Source organism: Geotrypetes seraphini, chromosome 3 (assembly GCF_902459505.1).
Source record: "Geotrypetes seraphini chromosome 3, aGeoSer1.1, whole genome shotgun sequence".
Taxonomy (NCBI): domain Eukaryota; kingdom Metazoa; phylum Chordata; class Amphibia; order Gymnophiona; family Dermophiidae; genus Geotrypetes; species Geotrypetes seraphini.
The window spans coordinates 247,338,702-247,360,280 of record NC_047086.1 but is presented as its reverse complement, the minus strand read 5'-3'; the positions used below and the strand labels follow the sequence as shown (position 1 = coordinate 247,360,280).

The 21,579-nt window shown below is 45.7% G+C and overlaps 1 protein-coding gene across 3 annotated transcripts in view; it reads left to right on the top strand.

Annotated features, from left to right (window-relative positions):
* Positions 1–21,579, top strand: part of ADGB (androglobin) — a 633,675-nt gene that overhangs the window by 57,528 nt on the left and 554,568 nt on the right. For all 3 annotated transcript variants that reach the window (XM_033939743.1, XM_033939744.1, XM_033939742.1), the window contains exon 5: positions 15,368–15,577. In XM_033939743.1, the coding sequence (XP_033795634.1) occupies positions 15,368–15,577 (210 nt within the window). The remainder of the gene's footprint in view (positions 1–15,367; positions 15,578–21,579) is intronic.

The window sequence follows — 21,579 nt, the reverse complement described above, 5'->3', positions numbered from 1 at the left end:
CATATCGGTTTTTGTAGATTATTGCCAGGCCGCCTCCACATTTGAGCTTTCTGGGAAGATCAAGAATGTTGTGACTTTGTGGGCAGAGGTGTGGGAGTTCAGGGCTTTTGAGGTCTTTCAGCCATGTTTCTGTGATGAACGTCAGAGCAATATACTTGGATGTTATTAGGTAATTTAGGATGAAAAGCTTGTTTACCACTGATCGAGCGTTAACATACATGCATGGGATGGTGATTTTGTTTGGTTTTGGTTTTGTTAAGCATTTTATAGGTAGTGGGTTGGTGAGGGGTTTAGGATTCGTTTGTTTTTGGTGTCTGTTGTGATTGTGTTTGTTCCAGAGTATGGGGAGGATGTGCCGAGATTGTCCAATATATTCCGTCGATTGGTTTTGAGTTTCTGGTGGACTGGGTCTTTGTTGCTTGTAGTTCCATGGGGGATTGATGTTATTGTTGGGGGATATGTTATATAAGGCTGTGAGGGTGGAGAGGCATAGCAGAGGAAGTATAGGAATAAGAGGGGGCTTCATCATGAGGGTAGGAATGAGTGTTGCTGTCTGGGTGAGACTTAAGGCGTTGTGTGTCTCTTTTATCTTGTGAGATTTGATACTCTGTAGGTGTGGGTTTGGTTAATGAATGTAGTTGTGGAGCCGGTGGTTTGTATGGTGAATGTTCGGCTATGTTTGTATGGTGTGCATGTGTCTGTTTGACTTGTTGCAGGTTTTCTGGTCTCACTGTATTTTGTTAGCTAGAACCAATGTTTCAGCCATCATGTTCACCCTGAGAGAACATGTAACCTGGCTTCATGGGGAGAATATCTTTAAATTCACCAGAGACTTTTCCATTCCATGCTAACCTTTCCAGAATAATAACCTCGCTACGACAACCCAATTGCTGTATATAATATAGGTTTATTAGTAATAGACAAAAGTCAGCTTACATGGAACAACAGCAAATTGAGCCAATGGATAACATAGAGTAGCCAGCTTCTGTCATGGATCCATCCTGAAGCTTAAGCCATCTGGTATGCTACTTATATACTTTAGTTCAGTAGCCTAGAGTACTACCTAGTTACAGATTACATACCTGTACTCACTTTCTATTGAGTTGACACATCTATCATATCTATTGATTGTATAGTTTGCGTACTTATCTTGGAGCCATTTTGAAGCATGATATCAACAAGTGTCAAATTTGACCTCTCTATTTCCCCTGACAATGCATTTTTAATACTAAGTTCAATAATTTCAAAGAGTAGGCCCCCTCCTTCCTGAGCTTCATTGTCGCTCTATCAGCAGTGCAGATAACTGTTGGTAGGACATCTTGTTTGGGTTTGTCTTCTTGGAAAGTCCCAAAATATTAATCACTCAGTACTGTATGAAGATGAAAGTGAGGTATTTCAAACCTTAATAAATCCAAAACTACACCTCACTGTATAAGACGAGGAAATAGAAAAATGTAGCTCAATCTCCAAGAAGGGATAAGCTACAGTATCCACCTCTAGTATGTTTTAAGTTTTTTAAAGTTCACTGTATTCAATCATCCTCTAATATTTTCAGAAGTAAGACAAACCAGTGGCTTCTGATAATCCATTCGTTTCTTTTTCTTTTTCTTTAAAAGTGCAGAGTAACTATCATGCCCCGACGGGACCCGTTTTGCCCACCTTGGGCTTTCTCAAGTGTTCTCTTGGGCTCTTTCTTTAGCGTCCTCACATGACTCAAGCATCCTCACATCAGGCAAATCTAGCTCCGATTTATTAAAGTCCCAAAACATCCAATGTTGTTACAGTCGGCAAATATTTTCTAGCTACTAGAGCAAAGATGAACCTCTTACATAAGCATATTGTTTCTACTGACAGGGAGAGATATGTTTTATTCATTATTCAGAAAGCTGCATTCAATAGCACAATGTCTCACTGGGGGGTCTCATAGAGGTCTTCACCTGCATTTTCATGAAGTTCTTACTCCTGATTCTCTCTCATTGACCAACTGATTTCCCACCAAAATTCAAATTAGTGGCCAACGGACTTTCCTGCCACATTAATCTCAAGCCCCAACCAATCAGGTCTGAGGACCTACTATATAAAGACAAATTGTAGACCTCACAGCATACCCTGAAGAAAGCCACAGCATGATGGCTGAAACATTGGTTCTACCCAACAAAATACAGCAAGACCCAGAAACCTGCAAAAAGCTTTTTTGCTGTTTGCGAGGCTTTTTGGTGCTGCAGAGGATCCATCTTTTTGGGCAGCTCTGGCTGTAGGAGAGCACAGAATCTGAGGTCTAGAATCAGACTACTTTGCAATGCACCCAATTGGACATCCTGCACTAACAGTTCAGGGACTCGGGGACCGTTTCCTTCAGAGCAAGGTGTCCCAGGTTTGTCCACAGTGGGCTTGAATGCAGGCCGAGTGGCTCCATGGCAGTTTTTCCAGGATTGGTGCCATCTGATTTCCTTCCCCCATTTGCATATGTGGGATCCAGTGTGTGTGTGGGGGGGGGGGGGGGAGGGGGGGAGGTTTGAGGTCTCTAGCTGGTTTGTTAGACCTGAGAGGCAGTCAGAAGATATAAGCAGTCTGGATTTCAGGCTTTTTGAGGTAGAAGTTCTCCCTGTAAGCTGTTTGCAGCTGTCACACTTGCAGCTCCCATGACAAAGTGAGTAACAGGCTTGACAGCCTGGAAACCAAAATCAGGGGGGGGAAAGGGGAATCTTTAATTTAAAATTGATTTTTTTTTTATTTTTCACTTCTGGGGTTAGAGTTAGGTTCCCCCACCTCTAAAATCCTAAAATTGCTAAGTTTTAATCCCCAGTGTAGCTCTCCCATGTCATTTTTGGTACTAAAATCGCTGCCACAGTGGCTATCTTGAGTTTCATGATTTTAAAAATAAATGCCTCTATCTGCCTCAGAACACCTCGATTTTTAAAACAGGTGTGATGGCCTTCTCAGGCCAAGATATCTTAGATTCATGTCAGGTTTGCAATGTATGGCTTTCTGAGGATCGCTTGTGTTGCACATGCCACGCAGCACATGATGGAGAATGGGAGTCTCCTCTGGTCCTTCAGAGGGCTTGCCCAATTTGTTTGAGGGCCAGGGGAAAAAGTCCAGATTTGAACTGGGTATCAGAAGAGTTCCCTAATATAATCTTGTGTTTAATGTGTGTTTTTGGCTATTCTTTTGTAGGTGTCCTGAGAGGTCCTGGGTTCAGGCCTCAAAGCAGCAGTGGAAAGTAAAATTATGAAACAGCCAGATGGTGCATAAAAAGTATATTTTATAAGAATAGGCTTAATGTTACAAAGATACAATGCTTAGAGAGATGTGCTACAGAATTTTTTCTTTACTTTAGTGAAGAGAGAGAAAAGACTGGTTTTTTAGCAACTCTCCAGACCAGCATTGGTTATCTTACAAGCGGGTATTTATTTCATCATGAGCAGCAGATGGAGATTGAAAAAAAACTCTAGAATAGTACATAATAGGTACCTTTCCCTATTCCTATCAGTCTTCTTTCAGTCTCCAACAGGTGTGAGTGAGCTGTGCCCATCTCCCTTGGTAGGGCTGTTGGAATTTGTATAGGGATCCTGGTTCCCTGTTTTTCTGTCAGATTGAGCTTGGGTGGGCCCTGTTTTGGGGTCTGTCTGACCTCGGGGGTGTCACACCTGGCGGGTCTCATGCTGGGTCCCTCCCCCCTATTCCTCCATCTCCCTGACATTTTTGCAGAGGTGCCTCAGCAGTAAGCCTTGTCCCTAGTTCATGTAAGGCACAGGTGTCAAAGTCGGTCCTCGAGGGCCGGAATCCAGTCGGGTTTTCAGGATTTCCCCAATGAATATGCATGAGATCTATGTGCATGCACTGCTTTCAATGCATATTCATTGGGGAAATCCTGAAATCCCGACTGGATTACAGCCCTCGAGGAGGGACTTTGACACCCCTGATGTAAGGCATACTGCTTTGAGAGCCAGTGGAGTTCTGTAAAAAAAAAAAAAAAATCCTGAGGTAGTGCCGATCTAAAGGGTTGTTTTCCCTTTAAATTTGCTGTATTTTACTGTATTTTTCAACTAACTGGCACTTTTCTTCTAGCTAGGTCACGTATGGAGCAATGAGCACTTTACAAGGGAAAAAGTGCTCATTGTGCTCCAGACGTGAGGCATTCGCAGCCGGCCTATGCAAGCGGTGTACAGGCCGGTGCAGTGGTGCAGCCTCATCAGCAGCAGGTGCCAGCGTCCAGGGCTCCCTGCTGCTAGTGCCTTGCGAGTCTTCAGGGAGCCGTGGGGGAAGCCTGGTCTTCCCCCACCGCCCATAGAGGGGTTTCCTCAGCCGCCGACAGTAAGGGAAAAAGGATTCCCTTACCACAGGTTCGGCTGGGGATTCCCTCTCAGCTGTTTCTTTAACAGCTGATGCTGCTTGCTTGCTTTAGCGGCTGGGACAGTTCAGGCTTCCCAGCCGCTACAGGGTCTGGAGGGGCTGTTTTTGGCAGGAACTTCGCCATTTTTGATGGCAGCCCCCTCCATTTTGTCTGCAACCTCAGGTGACCTTTCCCTGTATTGGAAAAACAGGGGCAGGTTTCTGCTGGGTCTCCTGCTGTGGCAGGGAGTCCCATGGAACCGCCGGGGCTTTTGTCTCCTGATTTAATTTTTGCTTTGTGCAGAGCCTATTTTCAGGCGGCTTGGGGTCCCGGGTACACCCAGGGGGTTTCAGGGGGAGGGGGGTCCCACCGCACCCCCTGGGGCTTTGCCTTCCTCTACGCCATAAACTTATTTGTATATTTTAATTTTATTCTTATTGTACCTTTCCCTCACAATTCTTGGAATTTTGTTATATCTTTTCTATTTTAATACAGTGGTACCTTGGATTACGAGCATAATCCGTTCCAGGAGCATGCTCGTAATCCAAAATGCTCGTTTATCAAAGCCAAGTTCCCCATAGACAATAGTGGCAACAGCAACGATTGGTTCCAGAACCCGGGGTCTGTAGCTGCCGGGGCCGGGTGCTGCAGCGCCGTCTCCTCCGTCTGCCTCCTCCTTCCATCATCGGAAGAAGAACCCGACAGTGCCGCTTTGGGGGGTGCATGTAATGTCCGCCAGAGAAACCCGCAGTACCTTCAGAGGGATGCCTCCTCCATCTGCCGGCCAGTCTTCCACGTCGGATGCCTCTCGCATTCTGGAGAGCCCCCACCCGAGCCCACGCAGCCGATTGCCGTCCCACCCACACGCCATGCACAACGTCGATGATTGACACTGTGTGCGTCACACGCAACGCGCAGGCGGGACAGCACCCGGCCGCGCAGGCCCAGACAGAGGTCCACCAACCTGCAGAAGGCACCCGACGTGAAAGGCTGGCCTGAAAACGGAAGAGGAATCTCCCGAAGCGGCGCATCCTGGTCTGTAAGTGCTCGTTTATCGGGGCAGTGTTCGGTTTGCGAGTCAAAAGTTTGCTGAGTGTTTTGCTCGTCTTGCAAACACTCGCAAACCGGGTTACTTGCAAACTGAGGTTCCACTGTAATTGCTTACTCAGGTACGTTAGCTAGATTGTGAGCCTGTCGGGACAGATAGGGAAGTTCTAAGTACCTGTATTTTATTGTAAACCGCTTAGATCTGTAATATGCTTAAGCGATATATCAAATGTTAATAAAACATAAAACGTAAAGCCTTTGACGTCCCCTCTTCCTACTCCCTTGTCCAAGCACCCGAGGGTGGCTTGGGATGAAGATTTGTGGTTGGAGGAACATGGCGACCTGGATGAGAACCTGGATCCTTTTGAGGAATTCCAGGATACTCTCGATGGGATGGCCACTGGTGGCAGGACGTCAGGTTTCCCACTTTCCGGCGAGAAGGCGACCATGGTGTGCCTTTTTTCAGAGGTATGAGCTGACAGACCTGATTCAGCAGGTCTCCTCGATGCTGCATTTAGAATAGGCGCCACCAGAGGCCCCGCGTGTGGGGGACCATTTCTTAGAGGGATCCGTGATGCTTTCTGCTCTTTTCCTACGCATCAGGATATTTAGGATCTCATCCTGACGCAGTGGTATATGCCAGAGGCGCTGTTTTGGTTTGCATGCTCCAAGGCTCATTTGTATCCCATCCCGGAGGGGGATAGGGCTACCTTGAAGTTGCCAGTAGTGGATGCAGTGGTCTCAGTGATTGCTAAGCGGCATACCATGCCTGTAGAGGGCAGTTCTGCCTTATGGGACTCTGAGGAGCGTAAGTTGGAGACCATTCTTAAATTTTGATGTCTCTGCTTTGGGAGTCCAGGCAGCTGTATGTGGGGGGCTGGTGGCTCAGGTTGTTTTTCGGTGGGCTGATCATGTCCTGGATCGTGAGTCTGATGACTGGTCCTTGGTGGATCAGAAGGTGGCAAAGATTTAGATGGCTGCCTCGTTCCTCTCGGATGCCCTTTATGACTTGGTGCAGATGTCTACCAAGACTATGGCTTTTGGAGTGGCTGCATGTCATACCTTGTCGCTTTGCGCTTGGTTGGCGGATGCAGCATCCAAGACTAAACTCACTAAATTTCAGGGTCTTTTTTATTTGGAGAGGATTTGGATAAGTTGGTTTAGACTCTGACAGACTCTAAAGTGCCCCGCCTGCCTGAGGACCATGCCCACCCGGCAGTTTGTGGTGGCACAGGCTGGCGGCATCTGCGGGAGTTCCGCAGATACTGCCCTGGACATGGGGCTACTCCCTTCCCGGCTTCGCGGTTTTCATGGGGTCGTTTATATCAGTGCATGCAGTCTTTTCGGGGGTCCCGGCGGGGGACTGGGAATCCCTCCGCCGGTTCCCCAGCTGCCCATCCTGCCCAATTATTCCTTGCCGGCGCCCCTTTTGATTCCAGTGGGTGCCCAGCTGCGTGTTTTTTCCAAAATGAGCAGAGATCACGATTTTGCCCACTCTCTGCCAGATCATTTTCTAGCTTTTCCGTGTCAGGCGGCATGGAAGACGCTTGCTAGATCTCAAAGTAGTTGTTCCAGTACCCCTCAGGAGTGTGGCACTGGCAGGTACTCAATTTACTTTGTGGTGCCCATGAAGGAGGAGACCTTTCCATCTTTTCGCATGGATACACTGCGGTCTGTCATTCTGGCAGTTCAGCCAGGGGAGTATCTGACTTCTCTCAGTCTGATGGAGCCCTACTTGCATGTTCCAATTTTGGCCTCTGATCAGCGCTTCCTTCGCTTTGCGATCTTGGGTCAGCACTATCAGTTCTGTGCGCTTCCTTTTAATCTGGCCACGGCTCCTCGGATGTTCACCAAGGTAATGTTGGTTGTCGCGGCGGCCTTGCGGACAGAGGGCATTCTGGTGCATCCCTATCTGGACAACTGGTTGATTCAGGCAAAGTCGTTTCAGGAGAGCACCCGGGTCAAGGCTCGGGTGGTGGAGTTTTTGCAGTCGCTGGGATGGGTGGTCAACCTTTCCAAAAGTTGGTTGGCCCCATCTCAGCGCCTGAAGTACCTTAGGGTTCTGTTTGACACCTCCTTGGGGAAGGTCTTCCTCCCAGAGGCCCAGGTAAGCAAATTGTAATCTCAGATTCGCCTGCTTATGGCGTCCCGGTGTCCTCGGCCGCAGGATTTCCTACAAGTTTGGGGGTCGATGGCGGCTTCCCTAGATGTAGTGAGGTGGGCTCGGGCCCACATGTGTCCTCTCCAATATCCTCTGCTTCCGAAGTGGTCGGCCCTATCACCACCTATGCTTTAGCTGAGCGGTTTTAGGTGACCAGGTAGTGACATACATCTAAATACTGGCATGAGCCCCTTTGAAGTAGGGGATAACCTTTCAACTGTGATACCTGAGGGATGGTTCCAGTGTGTAATAATAAGCTTTATTAAAGCCTCGCTCACAGCAACCCCATGCCCTCCGGATACTTCCGGTGGCATGCACTTTACAGTCAAACGAATACAAAAGAATTTCTTCACAACAAAAATATAAAGCACTTTGCTCTGGGCTTTATCATACAAGAAACCAGTGGTGTACCAAGGGGGGGCGGTCCGCCCTGGGTGCAGCCCGCCCCAGGTGCAGCCTTAGGGGGGTGCACAGCCAGCCCAGTCCCTATTGCGCTCCCACCCTCCCAGCGAGAGCAGCAAACCTCCCTCCAGTAGCGTTGGCTGCTTCGCGGCTTTCTCCTCCCTCTGCCGCATCACTGATGATGTCATCAGTGATGCTTCACCGGCAGGAGAAAGCCGCGAAGCAGCCGATGCTACTGGAGGGAGGTTTGCTGCTCTAGCTGGGAGGGTCGGAAAGGTTCACTTGTGGGGGAGAGATAGGAGGATCAGCGGGGGTTTGGCTGGAAGGGGGGAGAAGCGGTCTGCCTCGGTGCTCCAAGGCCTGGCGCTATTACCTTCTTCGGGCAGCAGCAGCTTTTACAATTCGCTGCTGTTGCCGGCTTCAGGCCTTCCTCTCTGCCGGGTCCTGCCTACTTCCTGTTTTCATGAAGACAGGACCCGACAGAGAGGAAGACCTGAAGCATGGCAACAGCAGTGGATTGTGAATGCTGCTGCTGCCCGATGAAGTTCAGAATATCAGGCCTTGGGTGACAGAAGGAGGAAAGGGAGCAGAGGGGGAGAGAATTGGGGAGAGTGTGGCTGAACCCAACTAGAGGGAATGAAAGGAGATGCCATGGCTTGGAGGGAAGAAGAGACGCCAGGGCATGGAGGGAAGGAGGAAGGTATGCCAGATCAAGGGAAAAGGAAGGGGGAAAGGAAGGAGGAGATGTCAGAGCATGGAGGGAGAGGGAGAGATGGAAGAAAAGGAAAGGAGAGAGATGCTGGGAATCAGGGAAGGGATGATGCCAGACTGTGAGGTGGGAAGGAAAGAAAGGAGAAGAGAGAGATGCCAGAGCATAGGGGAGGGGCTGGTGACAGAGAGAGAAAAACGGAGAGGTGACAGAGTTGAAATCAATCATGTACAAAGGAGAGAAGGGGCACGGGATAGATAGTTTATGGAAGGAGCATAGAAAGAGGGAAGATGCCATATGGAAGAGAGAGAGAGAGGGTGCACACTGGATAGAAAGAGCACAGAGGGCAGTGAATGGAAGGGGCGAGATAGAGGGTGAACAGTAGATGGAAGGGGTAGAGAGAGGGAAACAGACACTGAATGGAAGTGTGGGGGAGAGGACGGACAGCTGCTGAATGGAAGTGTGAGGGAGAGGGGGAGCAGATGCTGGAAGGAAGTGGGGAGGAGAAAGAAAAAAAGGGCACATGCAGGATTGAGGGAAGATGATAGAGTTAGTTACTGGAATGGGTGAGGTAAATAGGGGGCAAGCTATAGATAGACACAGTGAAAGAGGGAAATTGAGGACTGAATAGTAAAAAAGAATTTAGACAGAGGCAGAAAATAAATTGAGAAGGAAGACTAGGGAAGAACAGGAGGAAGGGAGCGGAGAGAGAGATGCCAGAGCAGGGGGGAAGGAGAGGAGACAGATACCAGACCAATAGGGGTGAAAGGAGAGATGGAAGGGGGAGGCATACTGTTTCTGGAAGGGGCATAGAAGGAGAGAAGATGCCATATAGGTGCAGAGAGATGGCAGACAGTGGATGGAAGGAAGAGAGTACAAAAAGATGAGGAAAGCAGAAACCAGAGAAGACAAAGGTAGAACAAAAATTTTCTATTTATTTATTGCTTTAGGAGACGTGTCACTGTTTCTGTGGTGTTGCATTTTATGCAGAGTCCAGCTTCTTACTGGTTCAATTTAACCTTTGTCTATGTATTTCTATTTTATCCCCCCTTTTACAAAACTGTGGAGCGTTTTTTAGTGCCAGCCGTGGTGGTAGCAGCTCTGATGCTCAGAATTCTATGAACGTCAGAGCTGTTACCACCGTGGCTGAAATCCACACTACAGTTTTGTAAAAAGGGGAGGGGTAAGTTTGTGATGACATTCCATACTAGGCGAAGGTGTTTTCTGTGTTCTATGTGTTCGAAAGACAAGGTTTTCTGTTAGGATTGATTACAGGATTAATCTGTACTAGTTTGGCTTGTTTAGTTTTACAATTGGTGTATTGCTGTTGTACTTCTCACTGCAATATGTAAGATGCTGCCTTTTCCTAGGTACTCATGTGTGACGTGTGGCTTGTTACTAAAAATCATGTTTTTCGTACAGATGGGAGGGGGTGCCAAAAAATGATGGGCCCCGGGTGTCACACAAGCCAGGTACGCCACTGCAAGAAACACAGTCTCTATAGTCCTCTTCACCAGAGTTGTATATTAGAGCAAGCAATCTGCTATGAGAGCAATAGTTCTTTTATCTTTATTACTGTCCAGTGGAACAGGCTAACTGAACACACTCCATAAGGCTGCCTGAGTTTATCTTGCAAACGGAGCAGTCCTCAGTTCAGCATTTTCCCAAGATTGCAGCGACAGGCAGACTTATTTGATTTTCACACATTGCAGCTGTGAACAGACACGGAGGTTTGGTAACATGACACCATAGTTCTTCAGCTGTCTTCCTGCCCAGCAGTTTGTTAGCTAAGCTAAGCTTCACACAGGGATTGGTACAGGCACTTGTGCTTTACTCTTCTAGGCATTTAAGATTAAACTTTGCCCTCTCCAATATTCCAGTCTTGGTCATAACCTGCCCTCATACCCTAGTGAAACCAAAGAGAAACAACCAGGTAAGAAAAAAAACCTTTCCTTTGAACTCACAGGGTTTATGGTGTTTCCATTGGTTCAGGCTGGTATTCAATTGGGGCATTACTTCCTTCAACCATCATAGGCTCAGTCCCACTGGGCTCCAGAGAAGAGTTCACTACTGGCTCCTCTGTCATCTCCCAATCAGACTCCAACCACTGTCCAGGCTATTTCCCAGGGAAGATAGCCTCACGCTGGGCTCTTTGTCTCTGCACTGCTTGCCTCTCTGGGACTCTCCAGCCTACTTCCTCCTCCGTTCTCTCTAGTTCTCTACAGAGCCTTGGTTTAAGCTAAGGGAAGAAACCACTCCCCTGTAGCTGCAGGGGGGAGAGTTTCCTTCCCTCTGCTTGTATTGTTTTTCTCAGGGCACCCTGCTGATCTGCCTTCTGCCTAATAGGCACTGGATAATAGCAAGGCAGAACTTTCTTGCCTGGCTTTAGGACTGCTTCAGGAAAGTCACAGCTTTCCTGTCCTATTTCCATTTCTTCCTCGCTGTCTACAGGATAGTCAGCTGATCTACTCCCCTGGACCCTGACCTTGTCAGCCCTTCTGCACCGGGGTTTGTATATCTTTCTATATTTCTCTGACCAACCTCGGGGATGCAGTAGTCTGGATCTCCCTGTTCCTCTGAGGGGCTTAGCACGCTGCAGTCTTCGTTGGTGGCTCCAAACCTCCTATCTTGTTCAAGGGACATGTCTGGATCATCCTTAGTGGACGGTGCTTCTCACGGATGCCAGTCTCCTCAGTTGGGAGCTCAGTATCTAGGTAACTCAGCTCAGAGCACCTGGTCCATGGAGGAGGTGTCCTAGTCGATCAATGTTCTGGAGACCAGAGCTGTACATCTGGCACTGTTAGCCTTCCGCTCCTTCTTGACGGGCAAGTCAGTCCGGGTTCTGTCGGACAATGCCACAGCGATGGCCTATTTCAATAGTCAGGGGGACACCAAGAGCACTCAGATGGCGCAGGAGGTGGCTCTGCTCATGGTCTGGGCAGAGCCTCATTTTCAGGACATCTCGGCCTCCCACAAAGCCGGAGTGGAGAATGTTCAAGCGGACTTCCTCAGTCGTCACGTGCTAGATCCCGGAGAGTGGTGTCTAAGCCACATGGCCTTTCAGTTGATAGTGTAGTCTTGGGGTCAGCCCCTCATGGACCTGATGGCCATGAGTGTCAACTTCAAAACACTCCACTTCTTCAGTCTTTGCAGAGATGGTCAGGCCGAGAGCCTGGATGCTCTGGTTCAGCCATGGCCAATGGAGGGGCTGTTGTATGTGTTCCCTCTGTGGCCATTAGTGGGCAAAGTTCTACTCTGCATTGTTTGTCACCCGGGCCTGGTGGCTCCGGATTGGCCCCAACGTCCGTGGTATGCGGATCTGGTGCAGCATCTGGTGTCGGATCTTCTTCCTCTGCCTCTTTTGCCTGATCTTCTGACTCAGGCCCTATTCCCATGTTTGATCCGGGTCTCTTTTGTCTTACGGCTTGGTTTTTGAAAGGGAACACCTAGGTAAGAAGGGGTATTCAGATAAAGTGATCTCTACCCTCTTGGGGTCCCGGAGACTTTCTACATCTCAAGCTTATGTGCGGGTTTGGCTTATCTTTGAGGACTGGTGTGGGGCGTGTGGAGTGGTCTTTTTTCGCGCTTCCCTGCCTAACATCTTGGAGTTCTTGCAGGATGGCCTGGACAGGGGCCTGGCTTGGTCTTCTCTCCGGGTTCAGCTGGCGGCCTTGTCAGCCTTTCGTGGGTTGTTACGAGGTCAGCGATTGACTGCCATTCCTGATGTCATTCGCTTCTTGCGGGTGGCCAAATTGCTCAAGCCTCTCATGCGACCGTCTGTTCCCTCTTGGGATTTGAATCTGGTCTTGTCCAGGCTTGTGCGCCCCCCTTTTGAGCCTTTGGGTGCCTGCTTTTTGAAGGACCTTACTCTTAAGGCGGTCTTCTTGGTGGCTACTAGTTCTGTTCGATGTTTCGGAACTGCAGGCTCTCTCTTGTAAATCTCCCTTCCTGGAGTTTTCTGCCTGTTCCTTCCTTTTTACCAAAGGTAGTTTCTCCTTTTCATGTCAATCAGGCAGTGGTCCTTCCGGTGTTGGGTAGTCGGGAGGGATCTTCAGAGCAGAAACAGTTACGCAAGCTAGATGTCTGTCGGGTTCTTCGCTCTTATGTGCAGAGGACCCAGGAGTTCAAGAAATCAAATCATCTTTTTGTCCTTCTTGCGAGTCCTCGTAAGGGGGATGGCGCTTCTAAGGCTACCATTGCGCGTTGGATCAAGGAGACTATTGCGTCCGCATATCTTCTTCAGAAAAAGCCTGTTTCGGAATTTCTCAAAGCTCATTCCACTCTGGATCAGGCGGCTTCTTGGGCTGAGTGTTCGCTAGTGCCTCCAGTGGACATTTGTAAGGCTGCTGTTTGGTCTTCCTTGCATTCCTTTGTCAGACACTACCGTGTGGACGTTCAGGCACCTCAGGACGCGGTGTTCGGTGAGTGTGTTCTGGTGTCAGCCCTTTGGGGGTCCCACCCATGATGGGGACTGATTTGGTATGTCCCGCATGTAAGATACCTATGCCGGTTTGGAGAGTTGCTAAAGAAGGAGAAATTAGGTTCTTACCTGATAATTTACTTTCTTTTAGCCTTTCCAAACCAGCATAGGACCCCACCCTGTCTATTGTTGCTTTGTTCTTGTGTTTGTTGCGTGTGCAGATTTTGTTTTTTTCTGCGGTTCTAGTATTTTTGTAGGGTCGGGAAGAATTGAAGAACAGTGACTGTGGCTTGGCTAGTGTAGCTGGCAAGCTGTGGGGATATTTTCTTGCTGGGATCTCTCTTTTGCAATTTCCAACAGCATTCAGGTATATTAATTGCTACTCCTGTTCGGAGTCTTGTTTATTTCTGTTTCAAGTTCTTAGTTCTGCTTGGTTATTCGGCAGACTGATGGACTAGAGAAAGGCACCTATTATATACTATTCCAGAGTTTTGTTTCATTCTCCACCTGCTGGTCAGGATGAGATATATACCCACTTGTAAGATACCTATGCCGGTCTGGAGAGGCTAAAAGAAAATAAATTAGCAGGTAAGAGCCTAATTTCTCCTTGTATGAATGGGTGTCCTGTATGTCTCTGAATAGGTGAGATGTGGAAGTGTGAAGGGGCTGAGAGGGGGAGGCCAAGAGAGCACCAAGAGAGAGGGGGGGTGTTTGTGTTTATATAGGTTGGAATCTTGTTCTAAAAATAGTATCTATTGTTAGTAAATACTGATCTTAACATATTTTCCAGTATTCCATTGTGCCATAATTTAGTATCTTTTTGAGACAATGATCTTTAACTGATAAGGAAGGTGTGACTGTTTTGCAGGAATGGTAGATGGAATCAGTCAGTCTGGCTTCTTTTGTTCTATTCAAGAACTGGTAGTTAACATATCTTCTTGAGAAATCCAGGCTGGCTGGAAACTCCCATTCTGGCTCAAAATATGTGGATTAGGGGCAGGGGGCTTATAACAGTCTTATCTGCACTAATATTCTCAGGGTCAGAATTGTTTAATATCCCAAAGTCCTTTGCTGACATTCTGATTAGGCCTTCACAAATGCTGACAGCCAGCATACAGTAATGCTGACACTGGGGAGCAGCACAAGTGTGTCCCCGGTGAAGCACAGCCATGACACAACTGCAAAGTTCCAGAAAGGAGTTCATGAGCATCCGTAGGTGCCATCTGGACCTCCTGGTTTTAACCCTGAATTTATCAATATGATGTTTGAAGCTTGCATGATTAACAAGAGCCACATGGAACCCTCAGAGATCGCAGCCCTGCTGGTGCCAGGGGTTTCTCTCCCAAAGAGCACAATTCCACAGCAACTGTGCCATGCGCAAGACGGGGAAGTTTAATCTGAGGATGACTGGGATGAAATGTATTTCAATTCCTTTACTCTCCCAGTAAGGGTCCTCTGTAACAGGTGATGCTGCTTCATCTCTGGGGGACTGGATTCGGATCTAGTGGAAGCCCCTGATCTTGGGGAGGACCAACTGTGCACAGGCTGTTTAAGCCCTTGGCGCTTTTGGAGGTGATCACAGCCCATAAAGTTCGAGCTATGGCAGCTTCAGTAACTTTTGTCATTCCACTCCTATAGAGGAAATCTGCAAGGCTGCCACTTAGTCCTTGGTTCATACATTCACCTCACATTACTGTCTAGTCTTTTTCCAGATGGGATGGGCACTTTGGCCAAAAGTACTAATTTATTTTCCTAAAGTAAGGCCAACACTCTCTCCATCCCATTCTAGTTAGCTTGGAGGTTACTCACATGTGAGAATATGCTGCCTGCTTGTCCTGGGATAAAGCACCCACCTTCCCTGGTTGGCTTCTTTGCTGGTTATCTGAAGTGAGGAGCCACACACCTATGTCGGGCGGGAAGCACTCGTGCATTTGCGGTGCAGTTGGTCACGAACTTTCTAAAGTTCTTAAAGTGGCGATGCACTTGGGACCGTCCGTGCCAGGGTTCCGTGGATGACGTCACCCACATGTGCGAATATCTGCCTGCTGTCCCTGGATAACACCTGTTACGGTAAGTAACTGTGCTTTCTGATCCAATAACATCACCTATTAGTTTGTCTGATAGGTACAGTAGATCCTGCTGTCTATGGAGAAACCCCATTACAGGTAAACAATTTCATTACTTTTAATATAAATGATAATTAATGAAATTCAGGCTTTCTTAAAATAAATGCCTGCATGTGATTATCACATACTGTTCTAATGCAATCATTTTCTGATTTTTTTTTTTCAGTTGATGAGATGGTTTTTAAGTGAAATCTATTCAGTCTGGAGATCATATAATGGGAATGTTTTTACAGACAACTATAAAATCAATATAGCAGATCCGTCTCTGCTAATTTGGAAGCCATGGGAGCATATATATGCTCATTGTAAAGCTGTTAAAGGGCATGTCCCTCTGTATAATAGCTATGGAAAATACGTGGTGAAACTTTACTGGATGGTAAGTTGCAACTGAAAAGATTGCTTGTTAATACATTTCTATGTGGTACATAGCAGTCTTTGTTCATCCTGAGTTTATTAATTACTGAATTGATGATGCTGATAGTCAACCCTTAAGATTATCCAGTAATATTTTTAATATTGTGTTCTTTGTTGTAATTTTCAACCTATTAATAATCATTTTTATAGTGTCTCTGTTAAATAATTGATCAGTAAAATACTATTTGGAAAAAAATGATATATGTTTTAGTAACTTTGGGAATTAGACAAATCTTACTTTTCAAAATCCAACCCCTCCCTGTGCTGAGTGTTATGCATTCAGTGTGTTGGTCAGGAAAATCTAATTGCAGAAAATGAAGCCATGTGGAGCACAATGTAATTTATTTATTGGGATTTACTAACCAGCTTTCTAGTTCAATAGGTGTGTCATTCTGGGCAGTAGGGTATTCTCCCCATGCTCACAAGCCAAGCAGAAGGAATCCATTCCTCCTTCCCCAGAGGGTTCAGCTGTTCCCTTCAGTTTTTCCTTTTGCATGCGAGCTGGAAGGTGTCTTTCTTTTTTTTAATATATTTTAAATTCTTACATCAAGTGAAATACATGTAATACATTCAATTATGAAAAAACACTTGAAATTATTATTAAATGTTCTTACAATGTGAATTAAATAAACCCTTTATCAGAATTTTATATCATATTAATATTACAATAGTTTTCCCTCCCTACCCCTTCTATATGTTCTATACATGTGTTATTATATCTGATCAATAGAATAATTTGTCAATGGTCCCCATATTTTATTAAATTTTTTAATATAACCTTGTTGTAATGCCAATACTTTTTCCATTTTATATATATGACAAATTGAATTCCACCAAAAAGTGTAATTCAATTTAGTGTAATCCTTCCAGTTCTGAGTAATTTGCTGTATAGCGACCCTGTTAAAATTAATAAAAGTTTATTATTGTTAGCTGAAATCGGACTTTGTGTTCTCATTGCTGTTCCAAATAATATTGTAAGGTGTCTTTCTGATCTGCTCTGTATATTTATTTATTATTTTCTGTTTTTTTTTTCATGGTATATGTGGTTATCGGTGCACCAGAGCTCCCCAGGGTGGGGAAAAGCTCTGCCTAGGTGGAAAATAAGCAGACTTGGGTCAGCAGCCAGCAGGTTAATCCCCTGGGAACCTGTTTGGCCAGCTTGCAGAGAACTTTGTAAAGCTTGGGGTCCATTTCCCTAGTAGCTTAGCTCACCTGTTGAATCGCAGGGGCTAGAGTGCAGGCTGTTAAGCAACTGCAGGGAGGTCAACAGGGCTCTTCAGGGTACCGAGTGCGATTTTGCCTCTCCCCCTTTGCATGCACAGTTTCACAGAGGTTGAGGATCAATCTGACTTCAGTCTGACTGGCAGCCTGAAGGTCTCAATGTTTGGAGGACTGGCTGACTGAGGCAGGAATTCTTCTCCCAGATCCATCTACTTCTTAGAGCTGAGGCAGGCTGGAGTACCTTCAGAGCACATGTCACAGTGAGTAAGGCTATTACAACTTATGGGCAAAATTGGGAGGGGTGTGTATCTGAAAATCCTATTTTTGAAGGTTTTTGCCACATCCTGTAGGGTCCTGCCCTCTAACGTCCTCTTTTTTTTTTAAACATTAGTTAAGTCATTTTTTAGCTTTTTTTTTGTTGCAAAATGCTGCTTTGGTGGCCATCTTGGATTTCCCAAAATTTGTTTTCAAAGTTTTCCAGATTCTTCAAATCACCTTGTTTTGCCTCAAAACTGGTAGGGATGGAGTCCTTATCCCCTTTTACGCCTAATTCATGCCAGATTTGTGCTGGTTGGACACCGGAAGAGTGCCCTTGCGACATGTGCCGCACAGCATGTGAAGGGGGCGGGAACATCAGGCTTAGCCTCCCCTTTGATCTCTAGGGCTGAGGAACCTTTGAGGGGCCTGTCTATCAGAGAAAATCTCTCCCAGAGCTCTAGTGTAACTAAGCATAAAAGCATTGTAGCCATGGAGCCCAAGAGACGTAAATTGGAGTTACCTAAAGAGTTACCTAAAGTATTTTCTCCTGAGTTTATTAATTTGATGTGGAGAACTTATTTGAATAGCCAAGATCCTCATAAGAAGTCTGACAATGAGACGGGTCGCGCAAGGAGGCTTAAGCTCCCAGGGCGCATCAGGGTCTTTGGCAGAGACTGACTTTTCTGACAGGGACTCAGAGGGCGAGGGATCTCAAACAGGAGCAAGTACGCAGGAAGCAGTGGTGGCCCTTGACCAAGGGAAGGATCCTACAGTATATATGTTCAAGCCTTTGCCACTATTAGAGCTCATTACTGATTCCCTGTGGAAGTTACAGCAGGCCCCTTCCAATCAGTGTTCTATCCTGAATGGAGTGAGAGAGCAGCCCATGTCTTTTCCCTGGCATCCTGATATGAGTGTTTTAGTCATGGAGCACTGGCATGTTCCTGAGGGCTCTTTAAAGATAGCCAAAACAATATCTAGGCTATATCCTATGGCACAGGAGTGTTAAAAAATGTTTGCTCAGCCTAACATGGATTCAGTGGAATGTATAATGTTAAAGGACATGCAGGACCATAGAGTGGATGTGGTCCTAAAAAGGCAGTTTGAAACTTTGGCTTTGGAGCAGGTGCAGCAGCCTCTTTTATGGCACACACTTATCTTACCAAGATGAGAGGGCTCACCCTGTGTAGGACAAACCTGTGTCCCAGCTTATGCTTGCAGGGGTAGATTATGTGGCCGATGCTCTCTACAACATAATCGGAGTCATAAGCAAAGTTTGGGCTTATTCGATTTCAGCTCGCAGAATGCTCTGGATCAAGCAATGGGCAGGAGATTCCATCTCCAATATTACTCTCAGCAGACTCCTTTCAAAGGACAGATGTTGTTTGGAAAGGGTCTGGATGAACTGATGGCCAGCATGGCAGATTGCTTGCCAAAATCTCTGCCTGCCATTGGTTCTGGGTGGTCTAATTTCCATAATTCCAGGTGCTTTTAACAATACTTGGAAGGAGCCTCATCTCAGAGACCCTATACATGCTCAAGTTCGCTAATCTCCTAACAGACTGGTTTATGGACTCCCTGGTGGGATGCCTAGAAAAGTTATGTAGGGTCCCCTGTCCCCTTGGATAAACATGGGAAACCATCCCCATGTCATTTCTTAGGGAGAGAGGAAAGAACCAGAGTATGAATGGGCATTGACCCTCAAGCCTTGCATTGATAATGCTGGTATAGAAGGGCTGAGGTTGAGATAGGCACTAAAGAATTATGCAAGATGGTTTCCTGCAGTTATCTTTGGGGACAGGGACGCTGACAAATTCTGTCACTGTGTCATTCTCTAGAGTAGACTCTGCAATAATACAGAGATTTGTAGAAATTCAGGTCATAGAGGCAGTGCTATCAGAAGAATTGGGTTCAGGCAGGTACTCCATATATTTCATAGTGCCTAAGAAAGGCTCAGAAGATTGGAGACCCAGTCTGGATCTTGCATACGTCAAGAAGGCCTTGAAACTGTGCAGTCAGTCATCACAGTGGTAGCTCCGGGGGAATTTCTAGCTTCCCTAGACTTGACAGAACCCTTCCTGCACATTCCTGTATTTCTGGAACTCAGGTGATTCTTGAGATTCTATGTGCTGTAGAGACATATTGGTTCTCGGTATTCCTCTTTGGGTTGGCAATAGCACACCACATGTTCACAAATGTAATAGTGGTAGTAGTAGCACAACTCCTAAGGGCAAGATTGCAGGTGTATCCATATCTTGATGACTGGGTGATCAAAGCTCCATCATTATTGGATGGGGAACATGCAGTAGATTAAGTGATCCAGGTCTTGCAGAACCTGGGCTGGATAGTGAATTTTCCAAGGAACCAACTGGTTCCGTCCCAATCCCTGGAATACCTGGGAGTACTGTTCAGTACAACAGAAGGCTGGATTTATCTTCTAGAGACACACAGACATAAGTTTTGCTCTCAGATAATGGACATGATGGCCAAGCCAGTTCCATCTGCTTGGCACCACCTTCAAGTACTAGGCTCCAGCGATATTGGTATTTCTGGTCAAGTCCTACAGTGGTTTAACTCTTACTTTTCAGAATGAACTTCTAAAGTGGTTTTTAACTCCAGTTCTTCAGACACCTTCCCTAATAACTACGGCATCCCACAAAGGTCTCCAATATCTTATCTCCAATATTTTTCTGGCTGCCCTTTTAACTTTAGAACAGTCAATCAGTTTCACTTACACAGACAACATATAGCTAATACATCCTAGCGACCTCAATAATCCAGAAGAAATTATTATGAATCAGAAATTGGAAAAAATCAGGGTCTGGTTGAACATTAACAAGCTATCTCTAAACATCAACAAAACTAATGATCTTCCCTACTAAAGATGGATTATCACTCCTTAGCCCCATCAAATTTGAATCTTCCATTGTACAAATCGTCCCTACATTAAAACTTCTTGGCATAATTTTTCACAGCAAATTTTCCTACCATATTCAAATCAGTGCCGTTGTGCAAAAATGCTTCTATCGTCTGCATATGATCCGCTCGCTTTCTAAAATCCTCGACATACCATCCATAAACATACTTATCCGTTTTCTTGTAATTTCTTGTCATGACTATTATAATGCCCTCTATAAGGGTATAACACAAAAAGAAATCAGACGTTTACAAGTAGTACAAAACACTGCAGTTAAAATAATCTTCAAAGCAATAAAGTTTGTTTCACCACTATTGAAAAAAGCTTATTGGTTGCCAATTGAACATAGGATTACCTATAAGATTCTTTTGCTATCATTCAAAACCCGATCTAGTAATTCACCAGAATTTATTAATAGATTGCTTATTCCTTACTCATCCCCTCAGGTCCCTTTGCTTGGTCACTCAGAACCTTCTTGTTATTCCATTCTTGAGGCACATCAGCACTATGTGCTCCAATATCTTTTTGGTTACTAAAACGAACAGGATCCATTTCTTGGTCCCAAAATCGTCCTGCAAACATTCTATCATCTATTACAGACGTCCGGAGGCAATTCCCCTTAGAAAGAAAGATACCAGACAGAGTTCTAAAGGGATAGCCTGTTTTATTATTAGTCTGCATTCATTATATATCTTCAGTGGTATTAGCAGATGACGTAAGTACAGATCATATCTAGTGACAGGATACATAGGCTTCAAAGAAGTAATCAAAAAAGAGCAGGATATGTACTTCATTGTTTAAAGCTAAAAGGTGTAAAAAGCTTCCTTTATCTATCTCAACCGGTACATAGCAGTGGGGGGGTCGAGCCTTCATTGTCTGAGAGCTAACTTCGTTAACATAAATTAAATGACCTCTTCCCAAACCATTAAGAGAGTAAACAAAAACATTCTACATTTGATTACTTCCAGCATGGACAGACAGAAAACTTATCCATTAAAATGTGTCCTTTCATAGACAGAGACAGAAAACCTATCCTTTCCTTTCAGTTACCGTCCCCTCTTTCTGGAATTCTTTACCAAATCATTTAAGAGAAGAATCAACTTTAATCCATTTAAGTCCAAATGAAAAACCTTCCTTTTTAATGACGCGTTTGGAACATGAATATTCTTTTCAGGACAATTGGAAGATTCAATATTTTTATTCCCTTCCTCTTGTTTTTCCCCTTTCAGGTACTTTTTCTCTTGATTGTAGTTCTCCCTCCTTTTTTCCCTATGTTTACCTACGTCTAAAGAGTTCAGCTCTGTCATACAATAAGTTCCCTGTGCCATCTATGTCTCTCTCTTTTTAATGTATTTTGTTGTAATGTACACCACCTTGAAACCAGATTAGGTGGTTTAACAAATTTTAAATAAACTTGGAAACTTAGATGGTCCCTTGGGTGAAGATTCATATATGTCCTCTACAGAACACACTACTATCTCGGTGGTCCCTACAAAAGGATGCCCTTCAAATGACTCTCCAGTGGACTCCAGAATCCCACCGTAGTATGAGTTGGTGTCTCTGTCCAC